The sequence below is a fragment of the Nothobranchius furzeri genome, chromosome 1, assembly GCF_043380555.1.
Source record: "Nothobranchius furzeri strain GRZ-AD chromosome 1, NfurGRZ-RIMD1, whole genome shotgun sequence".
In the NCBI taxonomy this organism is placed as follows: domain Eukaryota; kingdom Metazoa; phylum Chordata; class Actinopteri; order Cyprinodontiformes; family Nothobranchiidae; genus Nothobranchius; species Nothobranchius furzeri.
In genome coordinates this window covers 51,397,069-51,423,875 of record NC_091741.1, presented here as the reverse complement: position 1 = coordinate 51,423,875, position 26,807 = coordinate 51,397,069, and the positions used below count along the sequence as shown (strand labels likewise).

Sequence of the window (26,807 nt, the reverse complement as noted above, 5' to 3'; positions counted from 1 at the left end):
TTTTATTTGAGATGAGCAGATAAAGGTACGGAAGTAATTTAATTTGAGAAATGATGTATTTGATTCTTCTTCCTCTTCCAAGATGTATGGTGGACTGCCCCACTGGCTGATTTCTGTAGCGATGAATATGTCACGTTGTTCATTGCTCCAAGTGATCCTAGTGCTGTACAGATACGTGCAGAGACAGTTTAAAAGACAACCGTCAGTTCCACCCCACGGATGTGCTCTGTCTGTGGGCCATGACGAGGTTATAGATTTACATATAGAGATGCTTGCTTAGGTTTTTGAACCACTCATGAAATATCATAGCAACGTGACTTACTGAAAAACTCTATAAAAAAACTTAGAGCTTGTTTCTTCATTAAATCATATTTTTCCTCCACATCCATGTTTCACAGTTAAAGCACGATGCTAGAAAATGTACCACACCACCCTAACAAATCCCAAAAAGCTATAACTAATGCCTCTGACCATCGCATCTAAAGAACATCATTAGCTTCCTGAGCAGTATGCTGGTGATAGCTCAATTTTGGCAAAGTTATAGGTGGTTCCAGGGCACAAAAGGGATGAGATCATATTATAGAGTAGAATTTCAAAGTTCAAGAAAAGTCTAGGAATAAACAAAGAACATTGTCCAAAAATGATTTGACTGGATTTGTTCATAAAATTCTAAAAGTCTCTTGAGAAGGAAAAGTGTCATTTGCTGGATTTTTTTGAACAAGATGTGCCTTATAACCAAAAAGGGAATCATTCCATTGTCGCTTTTACGTTTTGCTGATTCAAATGTCACTAAAATATCTTTCTGTATTATCCTAAAAACATACAAAACTGATTTTTCAACAGATATTACAACACGTATACATGATCAGACAGCAGTTTGTTTTTTTCACCCCAATGTTAAAAGCTTGCTCAGATCCGCAGGGGAAAGAAAATCCTCAATTTTTTTGGGCTTGCTAATAACATCTGGTGGATTTTTGTCTTCCATGTCCTCTACATGTTGAAACAGAAACTAGGTGATTGTCTGTCAGGGCAAATTACCCCCGCAGTTTTCTCTGTGTTTAACCCTCATGCCCTTTAGCTTTAACCTTGACCACTGCTGATCCTCTAGATTCATAAAACTGGGAACAAAAACCACAATCAAACTGCAAACTCGTCTACACACACACACACACACACCCTCAATGAGTGAATCTGTTTTATTATGACAAGCTTCTGTATTGTTCAACCTACCAATACCCGATCACTCATTTTCCCCACTAAATACCTCTCCCTCCCGATGGCTCCACTCGGCGCTCGGTCGAAAAGGTCAAACAATTAAATGGCTAAGGCCTTCTGTTCATGTCACAGAATGGTGATGTATCACTCGAGGCTGGCTGTACGTGTACCTGACACACTGTGAGCATGAATATGATTTCAGAGATCATTAAAAATTTAACAGCGTGACCTAATTACCCGAGCTCCCTATTCAGATTCCAAGCAGTAAGTGAAATGGAGGGAGGAGGACAAGAGTAGGTGGAGGAGGAGGACGGGTGCATGGCAGGTTTAGCTTCATCTGGAATCAATTATAATTACTTTATGTTACTACTTTGTCAATCAATATGAGACGAGTTGTAATGGATCGTTCAGGTGTCACGTGCTGTACTCGTAACACCGCTCTTGGTGTGTTTGTGCGTGTGGTGGAGCTCTCAGATGGAATAGCTGCAGTTATTGCATTAGCTTATTGTGGTGCGTTTAACTAAATACGTTTTCAAGCATCATCGTTTATCTTGAGTTGATTTGAATTTTATATTGGCGCCGCCGTTCCCCTTAAAATCACACATTTTATAAAGTCCTCTGCAGACAACACAGACTCTAGGAAAAGAATAGAAACGCTATTCTTTTTAGTCAAATCCACTTCCCTTTTTTTTTTACCATATTGATTTCTCAGTAGCGAGACACAAACAAGGCAGATTACCATTATCTGCTGTTACAAAGCGTTTCAGGAATTCTTTGACTGAAGTCATAAAAACCCGGGGCTTTTCATGTCCTCCTGAATCGATTTAACGCTTGTGAGAATGAATTGCAGATCAATTGGCTTTACCTCTGGGCAGACTTAATGAGCAAGCAAAACACCACAGCCTGTTGTTTGCCGCCTCTCACTTCATACTTTTCACTGGCAGAAGAATGATGATGAAGAGAAGGTGGAGGAAGCGGGAGGAAACGATGCAATGATTTCCAGTTTCCTGCCCTCTTGACCTTTTTTTGAATAATGCCCTGGTGCGGATTGTTCCCTAACCAAAGATGATTTAAGGGATCTAATTTCTCACTCCTGACTTGCATTTGCATGACAACAACAAAGCATCGCTGTGATACTCAGTCCTGCAATCTGTGACTAATAACTTTCTAAGTAATTTAGCTCTCCTACCTCATTACTCACCTTCTGAGGCAATCACACAAAACACGTCTTTCCCCCTTTTTTATGGCATTTTAATGCATCTATGACATTCCTTTGCAGAATTAAACGGAAGGAGAATGTTTCGTGGTGCCTACCAGCGCTCCGTTACCCTTTGTTTATCCTGTTGCATCATACCCATTACTTCAGAGTGATTGTCCCTGCCACATTGGCTTGAATTTCAATTTTAATCTCACATTGGGCTTAAGTTCTTTACTGCTGTTTAAATCACTCCCCCCTTTCCCTTTCACCCGAGCAATCTACTATAAATGTTTACCCCTTGCCCACCTGGGATCAATAAGGCCTGTTGCCATGTGCTAATCAGATGGCACAGCCAATCTTTTAATCACCAGCTCGATATCCAGCGAAGGGGCTGAGAGTGTAGCTGATGGTTCCCTGACTCCCCTGCTCGTCACTTTGGCTGGGTGTCACAGGGGAGTCTGTTTATATACAATGAGTCTAATGGCAGTGCGCTGAGTACTGCTGGGGTCTTTGCTGTCTGTCAGGGTCTCCCAGTGGCTCGAAGTTCACCAATGAGTCAAAAGGGTCTGAGGGGCTTTAAATTTCATTCTGGTCTGGAGAGTCGGTGTCGATTTTTACAGCCTACTGAGAACTGAGCTTTGGTCTGAAGGGCATGCTTGATGTTATTTGAGATGACTAGAACCACATAAATAAATAAATAAATCATTCTTGAAAATTTGTTTTGGGAAATTAAAAGAATAGAAATGAATCTACAGTCTAAACCAGGTCTACTTGGCTAATAACTCTTGAATAGAACAAATTTGAATGTATTTGTAATTTTAGCCAATGTAAATCGTAAATTGCCTGTATTTATATAGCACCTTCCAGCGTTCTAAAACCCCCCATGGCACTTTGCAACTAACCCATGCTAACATACATTCACACGCTGATGGTGATGAGCTACAGTGTGGCCACAGCTGCCTGGGGCTCAATGACAGAAGCGAGGCTGCTGCGCACTGGCGTTACCGGTCCGTCCGACCCCCACCAGCAGGTAAGGTGTGTTAAGTGTCTTACCCAACATCACAACAACTGCAACAGATTGAACTAACAACCATTCGGTTATGGGGCAGGTGCTTAACTGCTCTGCCATCTATGTTTGAATGTCCATGTAGGTCTGAAGCGGAGAAACAAAGGATGGTAGAACAACAAATCTGACAAGTAAAAATGTACTAACACAATGAAGAGGTTAAAACAGAAAGTAAAAGATGGGAGGTTCTCTATAAAGATGGGTTAGAAGGTGTTTTTGAAATGCCCTTCACATATGATAAATGACCCGCACTTGTGTAGCGCCTTTTGGCGTCAGAGGACTCCAAAGGGCTTTAAATTACAGTGAATCGTTCATCCATTCACACATTGGTGGCAATGTTCTTAAAGATTCCATCCATCCATCCATCCATTGCAACTTAAATTTTCAGTGGGGACTGAGTCCGGAGAACTCCTGTCCAGAGCCGGACCCTAACCTCTACTTCACACTGGAAGCATCAGCGGTGCGGAACGGCAGCGGAACGTTGCTTTTTCAAATAGAATCCATTTTAGCCTATGGGGGTGATTCAAAGCAGCCACGACGTGGAAGTTCTCAGGCGCATCCCAGAAACAGCAAGACGCACCGCTGAAGGTGGTATCAGGTAGGGATGCACCGATCAGGTTTTTTGCTGCCGATCATCGATACCGATATCAAAGAATGCTGATCACCGATACCGATCGCCGATACCGATCACTCGGATTGGCCAGAAATTTTCTACAACATTATAATGAGTGGTACAAACTACATAATCTGGGAATAAAGGAAATGTAACCTAATCTAAAATGGTCTGTATTAGGGTTGTCACTTAGTCTTTAAAATACCAATATTTGCCCATAACTTCTTATTTTATGTCTGTTTGATGTCATCATTTTAAAAATATTAGATCAGATGATATTCAGTACTCAAGTAGCCTTCTAATCAGATACTTTTTTACCCTTACTTGAGTAATAAACCCTATATCAGGAAAATATTGTCCTCGATTTGTGTTCCAGTGAGCTTTGCAGATGTGGGAAAATGTCATCAGGCAGTAATCATTGTTAAATTCATAATTATTCTCGGAGAGAGACCAACTCTTATCTGCCCCTGGGAGCCCCTAAATGCATAGCGTCATTTCAACATGGGGGTGTCCGCGACACGGTTTATATGCAGGTAGCGGCGCTGCGGCTGCTTTATATAGCGACTCGTTGCGTTCTCCCTCAACCCAAATCCTCGGATTACGCATTTTAGCTAAAACGCTAACGTTAACTTGCCTTGCGTTGACTGTAGAGTTGTGGGTGATGGTCACGCAGATGTGTCATGAGATCTGAAGCGTTGCTGCCTTTCACAGACACTTATTCTGCTCGTGCTGCAATCAGGATAGCCGTCTTCTATAAACTGTCTCTCGGCATTCTTCAAATATCCAAAAGATGCCCGACTTTGTCTTCTTTGAGGGACAAAAAATGTCCTGAGCACTGCCGTCTCCTCCTTTGGTCATTATTTCAGCTTTAGCTTCAAAAAAGTTTTGGTTGTAAACAACAAAGTGTGCATGTGCTGCCGGCAACTTCAGCAGATGATACGTTGGCTGGTAAGGGTCACCGCACCTACACCGCAGCCACGGTAATCCATTGAGATAATATAGTTTTTTTTTAAAACAAGACGGTTATTATTATTGTCAACTTTTTTACCGGGGTTTACCGCTACACTGGTTACCGTGACAACCCTACCTGATCGGTCTGCTTTGATCTATTTTGAAAACTCCGATCAAAACCGATAGGGGCGCTATCGGCCGATTGGGATCAAATGCCGATCCATCAGTGCATCCCTAGTGTCAGGTTCTATTTTTGCCATGAGCCACTTCAGGGACACATCAATTTCTACAGTTAACATAGGGCTAGACAGGAAATAACATACGGTTTGAGTGTAAAACCTCCTGGTAATTTTCTAAATAAAAGACAATTGGCGCCATGTGATTTCATATCTACATAGATTATGTCAATGCATGTGACCAGTGGGTCGAAAAGGTTGTAAATTTATGTTTTAATGGTTGTTGGACAGAATTCGTTGAGTCCAGCATTCTCATCTATTCTGGAGGTGTGGCTTAAGGAGGCCTCAAGAAAGAGAGATGGACCTTTAAGTTTTTTTTTTTCAAAATGTAACTAACTTGAACAATTTTTTTCCAGGATTAGGTTCTCTACATTCACCTATCTACAAAACACATGAAGAAAATGCAATTTTCATTCAGAAAATGAATGAACAACCACCCAGACTAGAGTAAGAAGGAAAGAACGTTTATAAAGTCATCTACAATTTAAGGAACCGGTTCAAATGATGTCATTTCAGAATCACATTCCCACTTTCCTTAAATCCTAAACAAAATAGCTTTTTACAAATACTAAAAATAAATTGGTGCAAAAATAAAATTAAAACTTAGAAAAAATAATAAACTTACCATGATTTGCAAAAATCATAGAAGCCCCTCTCACAGATGTGAAAAAACTACAAAATAGAATAAAACATGGAATATCAATAAAAACACATGCTGTATTTTTCATGCCTTTATAACTTTTCAAACTGCATTTTGTTTCGTTTCTAAAACATATTTTTAGTTTGCTGTTAGCCTGAATATCTTCTTGTTGACCCCCAGCTTTGATTATTTGAAATGACTGGTTTGTTGATTAGTAGAGCTTTATTGAAACAGCCCAACAGACCAGTTTCCTGTGTCATCAAGAGAGGACATCAGAATTCTGTCATCTGCAAGTCTTAACCTGAAAAGAAAAAGCCTAAATCGACCATATTAGATTTAAGATCAAACCTGCAGCGTTCAGGAGGTGGTTTTGAGGCCGTTGTCTTCCTCTGTCCTGAGCAGAGCTGACTTCATGACATGAAAGGTTAGAAAACAGAAGTCCTAACAGCAGGAGTGCACATTCAGGGACCCGTGAGCAGCGTCATGTTGAGCAGGAACATTGAGAGCTACTGTAATTGCCCCGCAATGTTTTAGCCTTCATGGTGAACATGCTTCCCTATTGTTCCTACAGATTTTATTATACCACAGGGCAAAGGGAGAAAAAAAAGAGAAGTCTCGTTTATTGTACAAATGAAAGGCACGGTGTTCTGAATATGCAGAAAGCACGTCAACAACTTCTCGTTCGTACCCTACCATTAGTCTCGCCTTCTTCTACTTTTGTGCCGCATTTTTTCCTCTTTAGAAGAGAATGGAAAGGAGCACTGGATGGATTGCAATTCATTGGAGTTTCATTGTATGTGGTAATATACACTATTAAGTGGCAGCATATAGAAACAAACCTTTGATTAAATGGATTTGAATCACAATGAAACAGCAAGACCCTCCTCAAGCTTTCAGTTAATAAGGACCGCTTTTTGACTCGCTACCTGCACACGCTGACTTTTGACACCCGCCGTTTTCAAGAGGAGGATTTCTGAGGACTCTCATATGGCGGCAACCGCAGATTAAATCAAGTCGGCTGTAATAAAGTATAATGTTATATTCATTTTGTCATCATTACCGATTCCAGTGCACTAAAAGGCTTGTGGATTATAATGAATCCCAAATAAGTTCAATGTGCTAATGGGAGATGGCGAAGAGTAGTGTGGATTACTAATATTAGTTAGGGCTCTGTTTCATTAGGAAATATTCAAATTAGTGTGCGTGTGTGTGTGTGTGTGTGTGTGTGTGTGTGTTTGTGTGTCAAGTTGTTCTTTGATTGTCAGACAGCCTTTTTACAATTATTCAGCATCAATGAAATCTGAAAGAGTGTCTTTCAGATTTATTCTATATCTGTTTATTTATGCTAGCCAATAAGGCAGCCTGCAGCATCTAAAGCCCGTCTTGCTTGAAAGCAGGAGTAGATACGATTGAAACGAAGACAAAATAATATAAATAACAATGGCTCAAGCTGCTTAGGAAACCCCCGTCCTTCTATACATAGAATTCAAGAGATCTATTTACCCAAGAAATGCGTGCAAATCTATGTAAGTATCTCCACTGTTTGCATAATAGATTAGAAATTAGCATTTTTGTTCATTTTCCATGTATGCACTGTGCCTGGAAGAATAACACACCATGCATATCAGATCAGCCTGCCTACAATTTTGCGCAGTATATTATTTGACAATCTAAAATGTGTAATTTGCATGAAATTGCTTAATTAAAACACAGTCACTGGGGGTATTAATTTCTTTGTCTGACAGTGGAGTGGAGTGAGGGTAGAGCAGGGGAGATGTAAAACGCAGTCAGATAGCGCTGTCACGGAGGCAGAGAGGAAATTCTGCTACCATTTTTTTCACCTCTTCTCTTCTTCTTCATTTTGCTTTTTGCCCTCCCTTACCGGCACCAAGCGATGAGAGAGGATAACGCCTGCCCAGCTAATTTGGGTTATGGTGGTAAATGGAGGCCACTGCACTAGAAAGATACCAAAGAGAGGGAGGGAGATAAGTGTGTGTTTGGGGGGCAAATAGAAAGAGAGAGAAAGGGGCTACCGTAGCTGTCTTCTGCTGTCATGGTGCCACTATTGTCTCCAGGATGGAGCTTTGCTATGTAGTGGATGAGGATAGAATCATGTGATACATCCTTTTGTGCCACAAAGCGAACATTTCCAAGCCAAATTGTTTGTTTACGTTTGCGTAAACATCCAACGGGAAAGTAGTTTGAGTCTTGATGCAGATTAAAATAACACCTGCTTAGATGCTCTAAAAAGACTTAATAACTGGCTTACCAAAGAGGCAGGATTTTGTTCTGTTTAGATTGTTTGTTTTTTCTTTTATTGTAACAGAACTATGACCTCTTCAAATACAGATTTGTTTCACGGTTGAAATCAATTGCAGAAGTCACAATGCGAGCGGTGGATCGCGAAAAAAAAAGGGAAAAAAAAAACATCCGCTCATTAATTGTTGCCCACGCCTGCGGCGCCGCGCTGCTCTGCTGCCATTCTAAGTGTGGGAATTGCATGCAGAAAAAGGGCAGAGAGGTAGGTAGGCGAAGGATGAGCCAGAAGAGATTCAGAAAAACACACAGTGAGGAGGAACTCTTTGGAGCATGACAATGAACGAGATTAAAGCTGCTTTTTCCCCGTTTCCAGTTGGCCCCGCGTCTGCACGCGTGCAGCCTTCACATCTGTACCCTTTTGTCTTAAATATCAAAGGCGGCAGAGGCGCGTTAACATTTCAGTAATTCCAAAGTTACACGAGGAGAACATGGGAGGGTGAGTGGTGCAATGAGGAAGTTATCAAACTGAGAGAGAGAGAGCGCTTGTGTGTTTCTCTTCCTTTATGGGGATGCTCAGTTCGTGTGTTTTACTAATGGGTGGCGCGACACAATTCAAAGTATTTAACAGCTGCCGATTACGATGATCAAATGGCAGGAAGGAGTCGAGGGCAGGTGGTGGGAAAGTAAGCAGGAGGGTGAAAAGAGTGAGTCAACTTTAAAACAAAAGAAGCAGGAAGACAGACAGAAATGCATATATCGGGTAACTGGAATTGAGGGAGACAGGCGGGCAGGCAGGCAGGTTCAGTAAGGGGTCCTTGTCACTAGTGTCAGCAGCGAGGTTGAAACAGAGACAGCAGCACCAAGGGCAGGCTAACTCTGACAGGACCTCCACTGCAGCCGTGATGGCCAGCTTCACTGGGACCTTAATTGGTCCTTTGATGTTACCGGGAAAGGTGGCGAAGGCGATGGAAATGGAATCTGTCCCTCTCTGCCGGCACGTCATTATATCACTACCCTGTGTTTATTTATGAATCACAACCTTATTCTTTCAGTGCTCCTTGAGAGCGCCCTATTTATTTTTACTTTAACTCCCCCCTCTCTTCTGTCTCCCGACCTCTCAGTTTGTCTCTCCCTGTCCCCGTTACTGTCCTTCATTCAGGATGTTATCCAGCGGCCTATATGTGCTCTTGATCTGAATTAGCACTGCTTTAGGTGTAGTTTCTAATGGAAAATAAGTGTTTAAAATAGAAATAAAGGGTTTTAATTGTAAAACGGTTCCTTATCATACCAAATAAAGATGTATAAAACCCTCAACAGTTTCCACTTTATTTTCTAATCAAGACTGTAGGAAAACAAAAAATAAAAAAATCAAATGAAAATATTTTTTGAATTATTATTATTATTATTATTATTCACCATTTTGATATCAGATTTGTTTTAGGTTTATTCAACCCACCTCCTGATACAAAATAAAAAATATTAAGTTTTAAACAGGATTTATGCTTGAAGTTCACCATTTTACTCACTGCTTACTAAACTCTTGCACTAGAAGCATCTGGCGATCGGTTTGTGAAGTGAATTGTGACAAAACAGCAACATGTGGCATCAGAGTAAGAACGCAGGTGTTCAATTTCCACACAGGAGAAGGTTTATTTGTATCATGCTTTTCAAAATGAAAATCACAAAGCGCTATAAAAATCAAATCCCAGACAAAAATAAAAATCTGTTTCTCTTTCAAATGTTTGGACTTTGTTTAATCTTGTTAAAGGTGTGGGACAAACTGAAAAACCATCTTTTTAATGATTATTTCTGATAATGAACAGAAAAATTGTCTCCTGCATTAACCGCTGATAGAAAATAGACAATGCAACTCTAGGATTTGAAAAGCCGGACAGAACTACGTCACACTGTCACTTAACATTCATGGACTCGCCATCTTGGCTCGACACGGGGAAGGCTGCTGTTTTTTCAGTGTCCAGGAAACAGCAGAGAATATCTCGGCCTAACTGTTAGCATTGGCAGCTCCACCACACAGCAGAACTCCTCCAGGCTTGTGTAATTTGTGGAGATAAAACATCAGAAAATACCTAAGAATCCAAATCCTGCCCTGTTAAGCTCTCCTCTGAGGTGGCATTCTGCTAGTTCCAGAAGCAAGCACATCTGAGCTTTTTTGTCCTGAGTATGACTTGCAAGGCATTCATTCCTAATACCACTGCAAACGTATTGATTCAACGATTGTCCCACACTTCTAAAGATTTTGGATGAAGTGAAAGGCGTCCTAGTGTGCTCCAGTTTGCTTCAGGCCTCATGCTTGACAACAGCATTTAAAATAGGCAAAAATGAGGGAAAAAATGACAAAAAACTATTATTTTTTGGTAGAATACACCAAAAATGTAGAAGAATAAATGTAACAGTCCTATTTGTTCCCTGCAGGAGAAAATGTAGAATCAGTCTTGGCCCCTCCTCCATTCTGATGTATTGCTTATTAAATGTTGAACTAATGAAGGCCACAGTGATGTCTTTTAAAATGTTTAAGCTGCAAATGTTCTGAAACATCTTTGCCATTTATTTGTTTTATATCCACATGAAGGCATTGTAAAGGACAGGTAGAAAAAACAAGTTTGTTTCTGTGTGTTTGTGTGTGTGTGTGTGTGTGTGTGTGTGTGTGTGTGTGTGTGTGTGTGTGTGTGTGTGTGTGTGTGTGTGTGTGTGTGTGTGTCACCACCCCTGCTGCCTCTGCTGATCAAATGGCACAACAAGGGTAAGTCCTGCTAATGTGGGGAGCTGTTTAGAGCCGGGACTCCTTTTGAAATGATGATGATAATGGATTCAGTCCTCTCATTAATGGAGTCCGAGAGCTCATTAGGCACCAACAAACAAGCCGGCACACGAAATGCCAAGTACCCCCATCTGTCTATCTCCCATTTCATCCGTGGATGTGTCCATGTTACTGTCATTTACCTCCAACCCTCCCACTCCTCTCCACAGGCACAAACACGCAGCGGGATGTGGGGAGGGGATATGCGCACACAAGCGCGCAGCAGTGTTTTCCAGTCCTTAGCTGATCCGCAGCACCAGCCTGACTTCAAAGTGGGCCAGCCCCGATGCACTCGGCTAGTACTCCCTGGGAGACTCCAGGTTTAGGGGTCATGGGATCAAGAGGATTGAAATTGGACCTGTCTCTTTGGTCTTGCTCATTCCTCTTTAGCATCTTGTCATCACGCCTAGCTCTCTATAGAGACCTGGTGAGGCTGCACGTGCAGCTGGAAAAACTTCAAAATTTGTGGGGTTTTTTTTCCCGTTCTTGCCTTCCCAGATTAGAATTCCCTCCTCTTCCTCCTGACACACTGACAGCTAAAGAGCATGGCATTTTTTTTTCTTCTTCTTTTTTTTTTAAAGTTGGCTGGCCTCACCTGAATATATTCCACCTTGGTCACTTGTCATTGTGTAGCGCGGCTTCTGGGAGGCAAATTGAGAAAGAAGGAGATTAGTCACCGCGGAGGGGAATAGTGTAAATTAAGTCTACACATTTTGCTCGTGCAGGCACGTTTAGTCATTTGGCTCCTGCATACCGTATGTGTGACAGCTCTGACTGAATCCTATAGGTGCCGCATCCGTAATTTTTACCTTGCCATCTTTCCTCGTCTCACTCAAGCACGACAGCTCCGGCACTTCACAGTGAGGGTGAAACACACCGACAGGAGGATGAAAAAATAATCTTCTTCTGTGGCTGGGAACTCTTTTGCTCAACAGGTTGTCAGGAAAAAAGAAAATTTAGACAAAGACGAAATAGAAACATAACATATTTACGCTTTAAACAATGATTATACATCTATTTGTATTGATATGGAATCGTGTAAAACTGACTGTTTTTATTCCCTCCATCAATTAAGCATCTATTGGATTCTGACAGATTGTGCATCAGAACAGAAATATTGCAGATGACTTAACTGAGCTCTGTTCTTCCTCCACCAAGGAAGGAAGTGAAAGCTCCTTGTCAGGGAGGAGGAGAGATCAGAGCGCTCGCTCCCCGAGAGTGAAACTCACAAGGGTCCACTCCAGCCTCATAAGGACTCAGTTATCCAACATAATGATACACGGTAAAATTATCAATCAGTACTTACCATTCTTTTGCTAAAATACATCACAAACTTTACCTCTTTCTCGTTTGTGACACACTTTTTAAAATCAAGTATTCATTCATTAAAAAAAGAAGTGAAACAGCATGGCTGTGATAAATGACTTCATTCCCGTCTCATTCTTTTTAGCATTATAATTATGGGCTTGAGGGATATCAATTAAATGCATCCAATTACAGAATGCTTCAAAACTAGATTATAAAGTTGTGCCTTTTTTTTTTTTTGATCTATTTACTCGCAGCCGAGGCAACAGCGAGGATGAGGGAGTGGGAAGTTTCAAAAACAGCCTCTGTTCCACATGAAAGGGCCATTTGATCATATTTTTTTATTTTTGTCTTAGAGAGAGAGAGAGAGAGAAAAAATGTGTGCCAATGAGGAGTCATTCCCCATTAAAGTCAAGCAAAATTATCAGGCCTCCATTAAGGAGCTTTAGAAAAAAAGATATGTATCATGCATGTGGATATGCATAAACATGATGGAGGAGCTTAAGTAGAAAATGAGATCTGATGCCGTAGTGAAGAAGAGAAAACCGGCGTTCTCGGAACGCATTTAAATTTAAATATTCATGTCATTATAATTCTGAGGAATGTGGAGCGACCGTATGATATTTTATTGAGGAGGTTTTAAAAAATGAATGCTGTCCCTACTCCTTAATAAAAAAAATCCTTGGCTTTCACTGGAGGTTGTCTGTCACAGACTATAGTGGGCCGTACGTGGGCAGTGGACAGGAAGACAGGTTGGCTCTGAAACCAGCGGACAGATATGAGACTGGACATGGCAGAAACAGAAACAGCAACTTTTCTTTTTATTTCTGTATTTAGTCGCGATGTCAGTGAATGCAGACAGATAGGTGTGTAGTGGCAAGAATGAGGCGATACGGCATATTTCACGATACAGTGGAGATGATACGATGAATCGTGATACTAAAATCCAGATATTTTATATTATTAAGACTCAAGCCAGATGTTTCCAAGACACATCAAGTGTTATCACGAGATGTCATTGTTCTGCCAGAATGAAAGCAGTAGAAGCTGCTGCCAACTTGTGATCATAGTCTGAATTGCACCAAACAAAAAGAAATACAGTAAATGCTTACTTGTAAATTTATCATAAAAAATCAAACACTGCTTTAAAACATCGATTCAGTATAATACCACTGAATATTTAATTGTATCGATATTTTCTTACATTTTTGCAAACATAATGATTGATTATTTTATTGTGAAAGAGCTCTTTCAATAGGGTTCATGCCATGGAGCCCTGGTTTGACGCATCCTGACCTTTTTTAGCCAGCAGAATCACTTCCGGGTTGCAGCGCCGTTTGTATTCTCTTTTGTGTGTTTTAGGTGATTGTTTCAGGAACCTCTCAAGGGTCAATGGTCATTAGGTTAACCCAGGCCATATTTAAGATGCCACATTCAAATTAAGACAAAGGTTTTAAATAGCATGTGTCCACCTACATTCACTCTGAAAGTGAGTTAAACTTCTGCTTCGGATTGCTAAATGATGCTAGCTCTTTACTAATCAAAGTTAGCATTTTTATCAAAGAGATAGCTGAATGACATGTGTCTTAAATGATAACCCTCTGCTAAAGTCATCGTTGATGCCTTAATGTGCTGAAGAGCTAGCATGTATCATTTAGCAAGCCTAGGCAGAAGGTTGTTCACTTACCTTTATAGTTACAAATATGTACAATTTAAAGACATTGTCTTTATTTGACTGTGGTGTCTTAGATGTGACCTAGATTATCTCATGTACGTTTTTGATCGTTATCCTGGGAAGGGCCTGCGGTGATAGCGTACAAACGCCGTGGAGAACACTTAACCTTACTGTGACCTGGAAATGATTCAGCCTTTTAAAAAGTCAGAAAGTGGCAAACTGAGGGTCCATGGCATAGTCTATTTCGATTGTAATCCAGAAACTGTAATCCATCCTCCATCCTCCAACAGGAAACAGTACCATCTTTTAATGACAAATTAAAGCCAGCGAGGCCACTTTCTGCTTGACATTTACTCTAAACATTACGTGGTGCAATGAGATCATGGTGTTATGGTTTCGGCCCTACGGTTCTCCGTTTCAAACAACCCTGACCTGAAGGAGGATCCTGTCCAATTTGGATCACCCTTCAGGAGGAGAAAAAAATAAAAGAAGGGATGCGATGGAGAGATGGATTGAAGGGGGGGGGGGGGATAGCACCCGGTAATGATGTTGTTTGACTGAAAGGGGAGCTACACCAGTGTGCATAAAGACTCAGGCCAATTTTAAGGAAGAATGGGTGCTGGTGGTGCTCCACTCTGGGAAGGGATAACTGTTCTGCATCCCTCTTCATGTTAATTATCTTTTGTTTGCCCTTCATAATCCAGAGACCCAGCGTGCTGCTCGTAATGAAAACCCTGAATCACAAGGTTCTACATTTAAGAAAAAGGGAGAAAAAAAAACAATGCCTTTGTCATTACATCATCAAGGCGTGATCAATAATGAATGAAATGCACATTAAGCAGGGAGCGGCAGGAGTTTATGAAAATGATTAAATTACAACTATTATTACTTCGCTTTTGATGTACTGCGTCAAAGTAATTACAAAATGTTTAAAAACGAGAGGGAAGAGATGAGGAGGGGGGAAAAAGCAGGGAGTCTTTCCATCTGGAGTTATAAAATTGAATTTATGTTAGCGAGCAAAATCTCGTCTCAAGTCGGCAGCACTTAATGTATTGCTCCAAATAACAATTTCTTAATTTCGTTCCTTTTTCTGAAGCCCGATCATTATAAAGCATGCACGTCCAGTGCGATAAAATGGTAATATAGACTCCTTTGTGTCCGGTTGTATGTGTGTTTTGCATTGTGCAAAATTTGGTGATAACCTAAGCCATTAGATGTACCACTCACATTTCCACTCGTCTTTTGTCCCTGACGTTGCTTTACGATCGCCATAAATCTCAGCCAAAGTGTTGAAACCTGCTGCTCCATTAGTTTAGAACTCCACCCTGGCTCCTTCCCCCTCAAGAAAATACACAAGAAGTGGCATTGGTTATGGATTACACCTACATAAATCATCACCTCCTTCATCTCGCCTTGATAGCAGCATGTCATGGTGAATAAGCCAAACAAGATGGCCTCCGAAGAGCTGTGCCTGCATCAACATGGTGTTTTCTGATAAAGCTAGTCAGAGGCTTTGTCAGGGGGATTAGGATGTTAAAGGCTGGGCTACGGTTTGAGCAGCTAATTATCTATATGTTAATGGGACGTCTGCGGTTTCGTTATTTTGCACAGCCCCGGCTGCGTGTTTCCTTCCATGTTTGTGTGTGTGAGATCAAGGGAAGGAGTTCAGGAGGAGGAGGGGGGAGTTTTGGGGAAATGACATCTACAGCAGTAATTCTCATTTGTTCAGAGGAAGTTTTCAAACTGTGGAAACGATGTTATTACACTTTGCCACAATCGCGCCTGTGTAATGTGCTATTTGCCATGCCAGGCCCGGATTTTGCAGATGGAAATTAGGGGAGAAAATTGCCACTAACTACTCAATTACAGCGCTTGATGGTTAGGCTGACCCCGGTTGGCAGCGGTGGCAACACAGAGCCAATCACCTTCCCCAGATGGCATTAAATTAGAATAGGGAAAGAGGACAATTGCACATATTCATCGGAGAAAGACATTCGAATTACCTCAGATGCTTTGGCTTCATATTGAACAATTAAGTGCAGCGATGGGATTTTATGGGATGGTTTGGAGGCAAGGCGTTATGTTAGCTCGACGGAGGCATTGTAGGAAGACTCTGCCCTTGGATTCTCAATCTGACAATTAAAGGAAACGTTAGTAATTTGAAAATTGTGAGAAAGGCTCTATTGTCCGTTAATTTTTTTGACAATTAAGGAAACGTTAAGTCATCGACCTGCACCGAATCGCTTGGTGTGGGATACTCATTAAGCCTTACGCCACGTATTCAAGTTGGAAGAATTAGTCTGCAAGCATGCCTGATGCTTGACTCTTCCTGGAGGAGGTAATTTGATTTGATTCATTCGACTGTTGTTCCAAATCAAAAGTCAATGTTTGGAATCCGTCTCCCACTGCTGGCATCAGTCTGAAGACTCGGATCAGTGCTGAGAAAACACTTTTGATTTCTTGTGCTGCTTTTTCCTCTGTGTTTATCCTGAACTCGCAGGAATAAATTGAGGTATCACGCTTTTGATCGGTATAATATTTCACGTTTAAGTCTATGTTTGTGCTGCGCTTGTTGCATTTATCCAGCTGGGAAAGATGATCTCTTTATGGCTGGAAAGTGTAATGCAATTACCTGATTTGTTTTCCAAAAATCACTCCCAGTGTAGATGGGGCAGACATTTAAAACCACAGTGTGTTATATTTTTGGTTTCACCCCTTTACATTAGCTGGACAAGGACAGTTTCTTCAGTTCCACTAATGCAAACTGTATCAAAACAGCCAAATTAGAAACCACTTCTGTCTGGAGTTTCATCTCAAAACTGTTAAACTGAGCATAAAAATTGGGCTGTTTCTCCAAACAAGAGATCACAGCTGCTGGTTTGAGCCAACATAAGCAGACTCGGCAGTGGCAGCTGCAGGCCGCTGCGGTTTCACCTGACAAGTCAAAGTTAGAGGATCCCTCCTCATGATTTGATGTTTTCCTCCAGCAAAATCTGCAGCATCTGCAAGTCTGTAATCAGTATAAACCACAGTTTAGCTAAGATGTGTTTTCCCCTGCCAAGAGTTCACATGTTTACACTGCGGTGGCAGACAAAAGCTTTGATGGACTGCATGTGGGAACAGTGTTCTGGCAGACCGCTGAAACCACTGGCAGGCTCAACGCTCATTTATCTCTTCTTAATCGCCAAATCAGTGGCAGCTTTTGTAATCGAGGGCGGAGATGAGAGTAGGTCTCAAAACTTTTGAATGTTCGCCTGCTATGTGTGACGTAGGTTTTCTTCTTTAAGTTACGGAGCAACATTGTGTACTACACTGAACAAAACAGTGAAGGGGTGCATGAGTGTGGGCTCGCGCATTTGTGCATACTCTGCTAAGTAAGGGACAGAACTGCTGAGATCAGTCTAGTACGGTGCCTTGTTCTTACCACTTCCGGCAAAACGGCTGCAGCAGACAGCAGATTTATCCAGGAAAGGTACTTTTCGCATGAAAATCACACCATCTCACCCCCCAAACACACACACACACACACACACACACACACACACACACACACACACACACACACACACACACACACACACACACACTTCTTACACCTGAATTCGTAATAACACTGATTCAGACTTTTTTTTTGTTTTGCATCATTTTTTTCCTTTGCCAGGCTGTTTGCCTATGCATCGTCATTGGAGGGTAAAAACACACAACTGTCCTTCTTCCATATTCAGTAGGTGTAAGACATCAAAACATTTTCATCATTAAAATGCTTACCATTTGTGGCCTTTGTAGGCACAAGAATATACAATGGTGTTAAATCTCCCCGTCCTCCCAGAGAGCAAAACAAAGAGCGCTATTAGTTCTTTATAGTAATGGAGCGGTATCCCAAGGTTCTGTGCAGCGACATACCTTTTGGGATCAATTATGTGGCCACGGGCTCTTTTTGAAAGAGCTGCACCTGATTAAAACTCCGCCGGTTTCCCAAGGTCCCTTTGTCTGGAGTGCCGAGGCCCTCGCCACAGCTATTTATTAGCATATTGTCTTTTAAAGGTCATTGTCTGTTTTGCATGGGCCCACTCTGTCTAGAGTGGGTTGATGTCAGATTCGTTTGCCATTGTTTTCCAGCATAATCTCAATGAGCGAAGAAAAGTTGCTGCTTTTTAGTTGCTTCTCCACGCACAACAGTTGGCTGCACGAACGCACCCATGTGGGTCATTTTCCTGTGGAGAATCATGATATTCTGTCACGGGCAATAGATTTTTTTTTTAACATAATTGAAAGGTATTCTCCAATGTGAGCCGTTATTTTTGTCTATCCCAGTTGTCTCAGAAGTGCCTTGACAAAAGAAGGCAGTATGTTGAACATTGGCACACATCAAAGAGGAGCTGTAAGAGGAAAAAAAAACTTGGATTGGCTAGCGAGGCTCGGCGGGGCAGATGGTGGAGGATGGAGGGCTTCCTGCAGAAGAAGACACTGACGATGGTGTTAACTTAGAGGAGCGTTGAGGGAATGAGAGCGAGGCTCTTGGTGGTGCTGAAAGCAGGAGAGACCTGCCTGTTTGCTTCAGATGTGGTAAATGCTGACTCCCCGTAGACTCCACTAGAGCTTCATCTGGCTTTTACATCAAGGGGTGAGAAGGGAGGAAAGAGAGAAGTGAAAAATGGTGGAGTAAGCAAAAGAATGAAGAGAAATGAAAAATAAAGTGATTAAAACTCTTTAAAGAGAGTTGTACTTGTTGAAATATTGATCCTAAATCATTTCAGTAATTCGTCCACCAATCATTAGGTGTCAAATGCAACGTCTAGTTAAAAAAACGGACATTTCGTAGAAGTTTGACCTCTTAAAATGGTTTCTGACTTATATAAACAACACAAGCCATGAGTACCCTTAATCACATCACAACCTAAGAGCACTAAAAAGGTTTTTTGGCCACTGGTGAGGCAGTCTGTAATTGAGAAAACCCTAGACTGAATTTTAATTATGTAACATCTTGTCAAGGCCTCATGGATTGTGTCACTATTATGAAAGCAGCCCATCGGATAAAGTTAATGATGTTTATTTCTTAATTTACATTGGACGGTAGACTTGGGACCATAGATTTCTGTGAAGCAGGAACATAGAATTATATGGATAAACCATTTTCAAGATTCAAATTGATAGTGCTAATTATTTATTGCGATGCAGGCTATAGCTAGTAGCATATTGTATGTGATGTTGTGTTTAATAAATCAGTGTAGTCCTTGGTGACAGAAGAGACGAACATTGGGGTTTCCCACATTACCGTTGAGGGCATGACCTTTATAACCCGGTTCTACAGCCGGTTTCACTTTGTGGTTTTAAGACAGAGGATTAATTTTGTTGTGAAAGAGTTGTTCAAATATCATTGGTAATAATCTGGTCGTTGATCACTGGATTACAAACAGTTCATTTAGCTTTCTCACAACTGTAGACATCTATCCATCCATTTTCTATACCCGCCTATCCACGTAGGGTCGTGGGGGGCTGGAGCCTATCTCCAGCAGTCTCAGGGCAAGCAGGCGGGGTACACCCTGGACGGAGTGCCAGTCCATCTCAGCAACTGTTGACAATCTATGGCAAATATCTGAAATTCTGAAACATATTATTCACTGGAAAATGCAGCTGACAGATAACCTTTCTAACTCCATAGAGTGCACTTCAGCAGCCAGTATGTCTGCTTTTCAGATGTTGATTGAGCTTTTTATTCGGTGGTAAGTAAAATAAACTTTGCAGAGTACAACAAACTACCTTCTGTTGTGTGTTATTTCAAATACTTCCTTACTTTATACAAATTTAATATTTAAAAACGTTGTAACTCTGCTTGTTTGAGACTAAACACAAACAGCCTCCTGTTTTTATATGCAGGTTGTATGAGATCATACAATGACCACAGAACAGATTACACCAGTAATCTGTGTAATTTATGTTTCATGGATTACTGCTGGGATTTTTCACCTTTCCATCACATATAATGCAGCTCTGAACCTAATTCCCCAACAGTTTCAGTCTAGGTCACACCCTCCTGCATCTAATCAATTCAGCTATACCCACACAATAAAGGCTAATGACTCCAACGACTCATCAAGAGGTAGGAAGGATGGGCATTCATAGGTAGTGTCTTCTCATTAAGCAACAACAGGCAGCTACAGTTTACTCTCCCATATTCCAGTCAGAATTGACAAAGCTCCTCGGATAAGAAGCGGAGGCGCTTTCATTCAAACCCCTTTGGATATTTGCTTTAACCTTAACTTTGACCCCTTTTGTGATGGACAGTGTTTGTCGACCCTTATTGAACATTAGAACAAAGAACTGTGAAAAGTAAACCTAAAATAAACGTGTGTTGTTATACATGTCTCATAGCTCCATCCAAATATTATTTTACTATGTGAAAGTGCTTTTGTTCTTTTGAAAATGCATATCTGTCTTTTTGTTGTCAGTGAGAATCATCAAACGGGAAAGTGTGAACGCGAGCGCTAGATCTGATTAGACATCAAGAGACGACCCAATACCTCCGAAGCAAATGTGTCATTTCTTAAACTGGCTTTTGAGCAAAAGTGCCACTTTGACAAATTTAAGGAGATGCTGGAGGAGATGATCTGTGCATTTTGGAGTCACAGGGGAGCGAGATATCACAGTTTAACATATCGAAAAGACTGCATTCACCTCTCACTTGGACGAGTTCTATGATAGTTGGTAAGAGTGTGTGTGTGTGTGTGTGTGTGTGTGTGAGTGAGTGACCAGGTGTCTGCAACAATAAAAAGTGGAGTAAAATCCCTTAAATGTGAGGATCTTGTGCTGATTCTCACTTCTTTAAAAGGCTGTGTGAAGGTTAATGCTTCATTTATGGTCAATATAGGAACAGCGTGCGCACAGAGTTCCCAGAAGTGTCGTCATAAAATATTAGTGCATCATTCAGTGGAAATACTGTCCACATGTGCAGGAGGGTTCAAGTGTCTCTTCCTTTCAAAGCTTCCTGGAGACACACACTTCCTTTGTGGGGTGTGTTTGTGTGTATTCTGTAGGAGCAGCATTGGGATCATGAGTGACTCCAGGCATCCAGCCACATCTGACTTTGATTAATTGGCCTGGCGTTCTTCTGTCTCTCCGCTGACAGAAAGATAGACCATGGAGCTGTGCCGCACCACCAGGGATGAGATGTCTTTTTGCAGTTTTTTTTCTTTGTCTCACTCCTTCTCTGTCCATATCAGTACCTCTTTGTCGTGCTTTTCTTTATTCTTGCTGTCAGCAGGTGAAGATGACACACTCCACAGAGTTTTGCCATGTTAGCTTAAATCAGTGGGACACGGAAACGTACTTCCTACGCTGGGGAGAAGGTCTAATGCGTTATTTCTTTTTAGGAATTTACGCAATTTTTTTTTTTAGTAAAATTGAAAATGTAGACTTAAGATCATCAGCAACCTATAAACTATGTTAAAGAAAGCAGGTTCACTGAGGACTACTAATTCTCTCTCTACTGTCAGAACTGAAATGTGTCCCTCTTAAACCAACACAGCAGATGCTGACATGATTTGTTTGATCACCAGTTTTCAAGAGGCCTTACAGGAAATCATCCAAGAGACTGATTGGGAATTTCGGCTTCAAAATTCATCACTGCTAAAGCCCTGAATGTACATTCCCACCACAAGTAGACACTCAGATTTTGTCATTAACAGACAGCTTAATTAGACCATTCTTTATGGTGATCTTATGGTAATTTACAAGAAAACAAATACTTCCTTCTCCTGAATTAATTGGTGAGTGTGTGGGTGGATTCCAGAAGCTGTGCGCAGATTATTGTGAAATATCCCAAAAAGGATTGAAGTTGCTGCAAAATGGATTGAAGAAGATATTTTCACTTGTCAACATTCAGCTTATTTTATTGCATTGCATTTTTGCAAGCCACTGAAAGCTGTTTGAGCAAGTGTGATGTTAGCAGATAGACGTTGTATTGGAGTGTTGTGAACGTGATCTAATTCTCATGCTAAATGCAACGAGGATAAATTTGATCAAAAGCTTATCATTTAAAATGAATTAATGTTCATTTATTTCAGATTTCTACTTTATCGCACCCAGGAACGTTCTGAAACAGGCCTCACTTGTAAATGTGCGTCTTCCAGAGGTCTTTCCAGTCAAGTCTCGAGTCAAGTCCAAGTCAAAGACAACCAAGTCAAAGTTGAGTTTAAAGTCAATGATGTGGAAGTCCAAGTCAACTCCAAGTCCTTAACTTAGAATTTTCAAGTGATATCAAGTCATCCATCCAAATTCTATTTAATGATGATGATAATAAATGCATTCCAGAAATAAAACTTCTTAAAGCTTCATTTATTTGCTCAAACAAGCAGGAAGTGCAACTGAAGTTGATTATAAACAAAGTGCTGCTGCATTTAGCAGAACAAGATCAAACCCAGAGTGAAGAATGATTTATCATTTTTGTCCATGTCATGCCACTTTTGTGCTAAAATATCAAATATGTCATCATCAAGTCAACAGATGCAAGTCGATTCAAGTCGCAAGTCATTGGTGTTCAAGTCCAAGTCAAGTCCTAAGTCCTTATAGATTTTATCAAGTCAAGTCAAAAGTCATTAAAATAACGACTCGAGTCAGACTCGAGTCCAAGTCATGTGAATCGAGTCCACACCTCTGGCTTCTTCACCTCTACATTCAACTGTCATGGCCTGTCCTGAGCTAACCCCTGTTTTCTGGATCTGAGCCTTTTCTGCAGGTGGGCGTGTTCTGGAGAGCTCAGCTGTTGCTGATCAACTTAAGGAGCGGCGTGACAACTCATTAGTGCCAGATGATTACTCAGTCTTGGGTAGCTTGTAGCCAATGCTCTTGCCTGCCCAAGATTCTGTTTTGAAGACGGCAACCCGGTCTTATTGTGAGACCGGGTTGACGGGTCACGCTTGTGCGTAATCATATGCGCTGTCTGAGCTGAAGATGTGAGATTCTGGGCTTCTCCTCAGACGGCTCCTGGATGTGTCGCCACATTGGAGACAGGAACAAGCACAATTCAGCCAAAGTTTCATAATCAGAGAACATTTTCTAAGTGACAAGTCTCTCTGAGAGACTGGGTTTGGAAAACACTCGCTTCAGTCGGAGAAACCTTCCCGCATGCGCTCTGGTTCTGCAACACGCTCCAAGCCAATCTCCACAACTTCAGCTCGCTGTGCACACATGCGCTGACAGCGAGCTGCGCTGAGCAGTGTCCAGCTCAGATGTTCAGATGGGAATCTTTTCTTGGGTGATTTAGCTACATCTGCGATGTGCGTAACGAATAAAATGTCAGTTCATCTGCATGCGTCGGGGTAATTCTTTCTATTCTTTCTCAGTCAAAACAAACGGTCAAATACGGGAACTATCCGGTCAACACAACACAAGCCCTGCTTTTAACTGTTTTGTTTTCTTGTGAAAATTGTTGGAAAGAGATAAAATTTAACTTGATTACCACCAGAGCCAGTGTGCCGTCATCTCCGTGACGGTAAATGAGGGAAAAACTAATTGATCGGATCCTGCACATCTTTTAACACATTGGTCAGGATTGACGCACTTTGTTTTCATTTAGTTGGTTAAAAAAAAGTCGGGCTCAGGCTCGGGTCGGGCCAGAGAATCCTGAAAACCTTTTCGGGCCGAGTCGGGCTGGGGCTCCACCCCCTTGGGCCGGGCCGGACACGGGCTCAGATTTTAGGCCCGTGCAGGGCTCTACTAAGAATACCTCGTCATGCCCTTTGGCCACACCAACGCCCCCGCTGTCTTCCAGTCTTTGGTAAACCTGGTACTCAATGACTACATCCATAAGTTTGTAACTGTTTACCTTGATGACATCCTGATATTCTCCAGTAACCTCTCGGAACACCGTCAGCATATCTGTACAGTCCTGCAATGCCTTCTGGAGAACAGCATCTTTGTAAAAGCAGAGAAATGCGAATTCCATGCTTCATCTATGAAGTTCGTGGGGTTCGTCTTGGACATTGGGTGGCTGAAAACAGACCTCGAGAAGGTAGACGCAGTCTGCGACTGGCCAACCCCCACGACCCGCATAAAGTTACGTTTTCTTGGTTTTGCTAACTTCTACAGGCGCCTCATCCGTAACTACAGCCAGGTGGCTTCTCCCCTTACTCAACATCCATAAAGAAACCCTTTGTTTGCCGACAAGGCTTTTCTTTGTTTAAAATCATGTTTTACCCAAGCACCTATTCTGTCTCGCCCTGATCCCTCCAATTAGTTTATAGTTGAAATTGACGCCTCTGATTCCAGTGTTGGTGCTGTTCTTTCTCTAACCTCTCCATCTGATAACCTGCTCCACCCATGTGCTTCTCAAAGAAACTCACACCTGCGGAACAGAATTAAGGTGTGTGACACTGATAGCCGCTAGCCATAAAATTGGCCCTGGAGGAATGGCACCATTGGTTAGAGGGAGCTGAGCACCCCATCGTAACATGGACGGACCATAAGAAGCTCTCCTACCTTAAGCAGGACAAGAGGCTCAATCCTAGACAGTCCCGTTGGGCCCTGTTCTTCACCCATTTCAATTTCGTCATTTCTTACAGACCCGGAACCAAGAACATCAAACCAGATGCCCTGTCTCACCAGTACGCCTCAGACAAAGACCACGAACCAGCCACCATCCTCCCTCCATCTTGTGTGTTGGGGTCCATTTCCTGGGACATCACCCATAAGGTCCTGGATGCCCAACAGACCGACCCTGACCCAGGTAACAGTCCCTTGATTTGAACACCTGCAATCAACAAGAATTCTGGCTCTCACAGACTTGTTTCTCTTTAAAAAGTCCACCTCTACTCCACTTATTCATGTTAATTAGTAGCACCTGTCAGAGCTTTTTAATGACACATGTCCCCACAGTCAGTCAGACTCCAACTAATACCATGGACCAGACCAAAGAGCTGTCCAAAGACACCAGAGACAAAGTGGTGGACCTCCACAAGGCTGGAAAGGGCAACGAGGCAATCGCCCAGTAGCTTGGTTATAACAGGTCAATTGTTAGAAAAAGGAAAAGGCTAAAGTTGGCTGTCAGTCTCCCGTAGATGGGGCTCCATGCAAGAACTCACCTGGTGGGGCATCACTGATGATAAAGGTGAGGAATCAGCCCAGAACTACCCAGGAGGAGCTGATCAATGGCATGAAGAGAGCTGGGGCCACATTTCGAAGGTCACTGTCGGTAGAAAAATTGTAAGAAAAGTGCAGTAAAAAAAATAAGAATATATTATGTGTTATGATAAATGACCCAAACTTCTCAGTCAGAGGACTCCAAAGCACTTTACAGTGAATCATTTATCCATTCACACACACATTCATACACTGATGATGCACTACAGTGTAGCCACAGCTGCCCTGGGGCACACTGACAGAGGTGAGGTGATGTCATCTTAAATATTAGCACTCAGGTTGATCTAATTCTTGTTCAAAGTTAGAAGGAGCTTTTTTAGAGGTGCCTAGGAGCCAGACTTTTCTCCAGCCCCACATGTTGCACATCCCTGAACCTATCTTTAGTTTGTACTATGCAGTGAGAAAAACGTAAAGGACAAAACATCACAACTCCACATTTTAATTCACTCGAATGCTCCAGAACTTCTACTTTTTAATGATTTTGAAGTTTTATTTTTAATTCTTGATTTTGGAAATGCTGATGAAAGCTCTGTAATTGAATACAAGTGCTGCTGTTCTTTCAGATGTCTTATACTAACATACCTGCTGACAAAGGTCATTGAAAAAATATTTTTATGTGCCGATTACAAATCAGATTATCTACATTAAATTGTGTCAAATTTGACAAAGTTCATTCCCCGAAACATTTTTAAATGCTTAAAACAATGTCAGGGGTTTCTACTGCGTTCTTTTGAGTGCATTAGCCTTCCGGTCCTCGACAGGGGATACATGGTGTTAACACACAGACACGAGTGGTACAAACGGCTGCCAAGTCCCCCACCACCCCAGCCCCCAAACCTTTCCTCCCATCCATTTTACCATCAGTGTTTAGCCCTGCTCAATTTGCCCATCTGGATGAAACAATACTTGTGATCAGCGTATGTAATGGCACCTTATTAACCCCAATTACCACAATTAAAACCCTTCTGCCACTGGGCCCCGTTCAAGTCTTAATTAATCAGATGGCAGCCAAGAGGCCGCTTGGTGCCACTGTACACACGACACACTCACGCACTGGCTGGCACTGGCTCGTACCTTCTGCCTGGCCTTGACCGACCATGTGGACCCCACTAAAAAGCACATCTGGTGGAACAAAACATCTTCATGCTGGCAGACAATTGCCTCGAATTTACCAATGAAATGACAAGCCTTCCTCTTTTACTCTCTCTCTCTCTCTCTCCTTTCATCTCTGTGATGTGGGTATAATGAACATTACAAGCGCCCTTGGCACAGTGCCTTATTGGGAGGGTTTGGAAAGCTGCCCAGTTTGTTCCTCACTAATTGCTTAATTGATGCATTGTTTTTACTGATGATACGGATTTGACCCCCACCCTCCCCCCCACCCCTTCTCTCCCGCCTTCCTCTCCGCCTTTCCCTCACTACACATGGATACAGATACAAAAGGAATTACACCCTATTAGCAAGTCATGGGCTCTTTCAGCAGACTGTATTAGGGACTTAAAACCATTGTGATGGCTTTCCTAATTGAGTGCAACCACTTGATGTAACATAATGTCATGTAAATAAAACCACCACCCCCCACCACCTCCCTGCTCGTGTTTCGTAAGCAGCCGCAAGAGACAAATGAATATCGAGCGGTTATAGTGCTAACGAGAGACTCTTTTATAGCCACTGCAGAAATCACTTAAACATTAC

At 41.9% G+C, this 26,807-nt stretch overlaps 1 protein-coding gene across 1 annotated transcript in view; it reads left to right on the top strand.

Moving 5' to 3' along the window:
- Positions 1 to 24,729, top strand: part of mdfic (MyoD family inhibitor domain containing) — a 185,926-nt gene extending 161,197 nt beyond the window's left edge. The window contains exon 5 of the mRNA XM_070549025.1: positions 24,536 to 24,729. Within this exon, the coding sequence (XP_070405126.1) occupies positions 24,536 to 24,714 (179 nt within the window). The 3' untranslated portion in view covers positions 24,715 to 24,729. The remainder of the gene's footprint in view (positions 1 to 24,535) is intronic.
- The last annotated feature ends 2,078 nt before the right edge of the window (positions 24,730 to 26,807 follow it).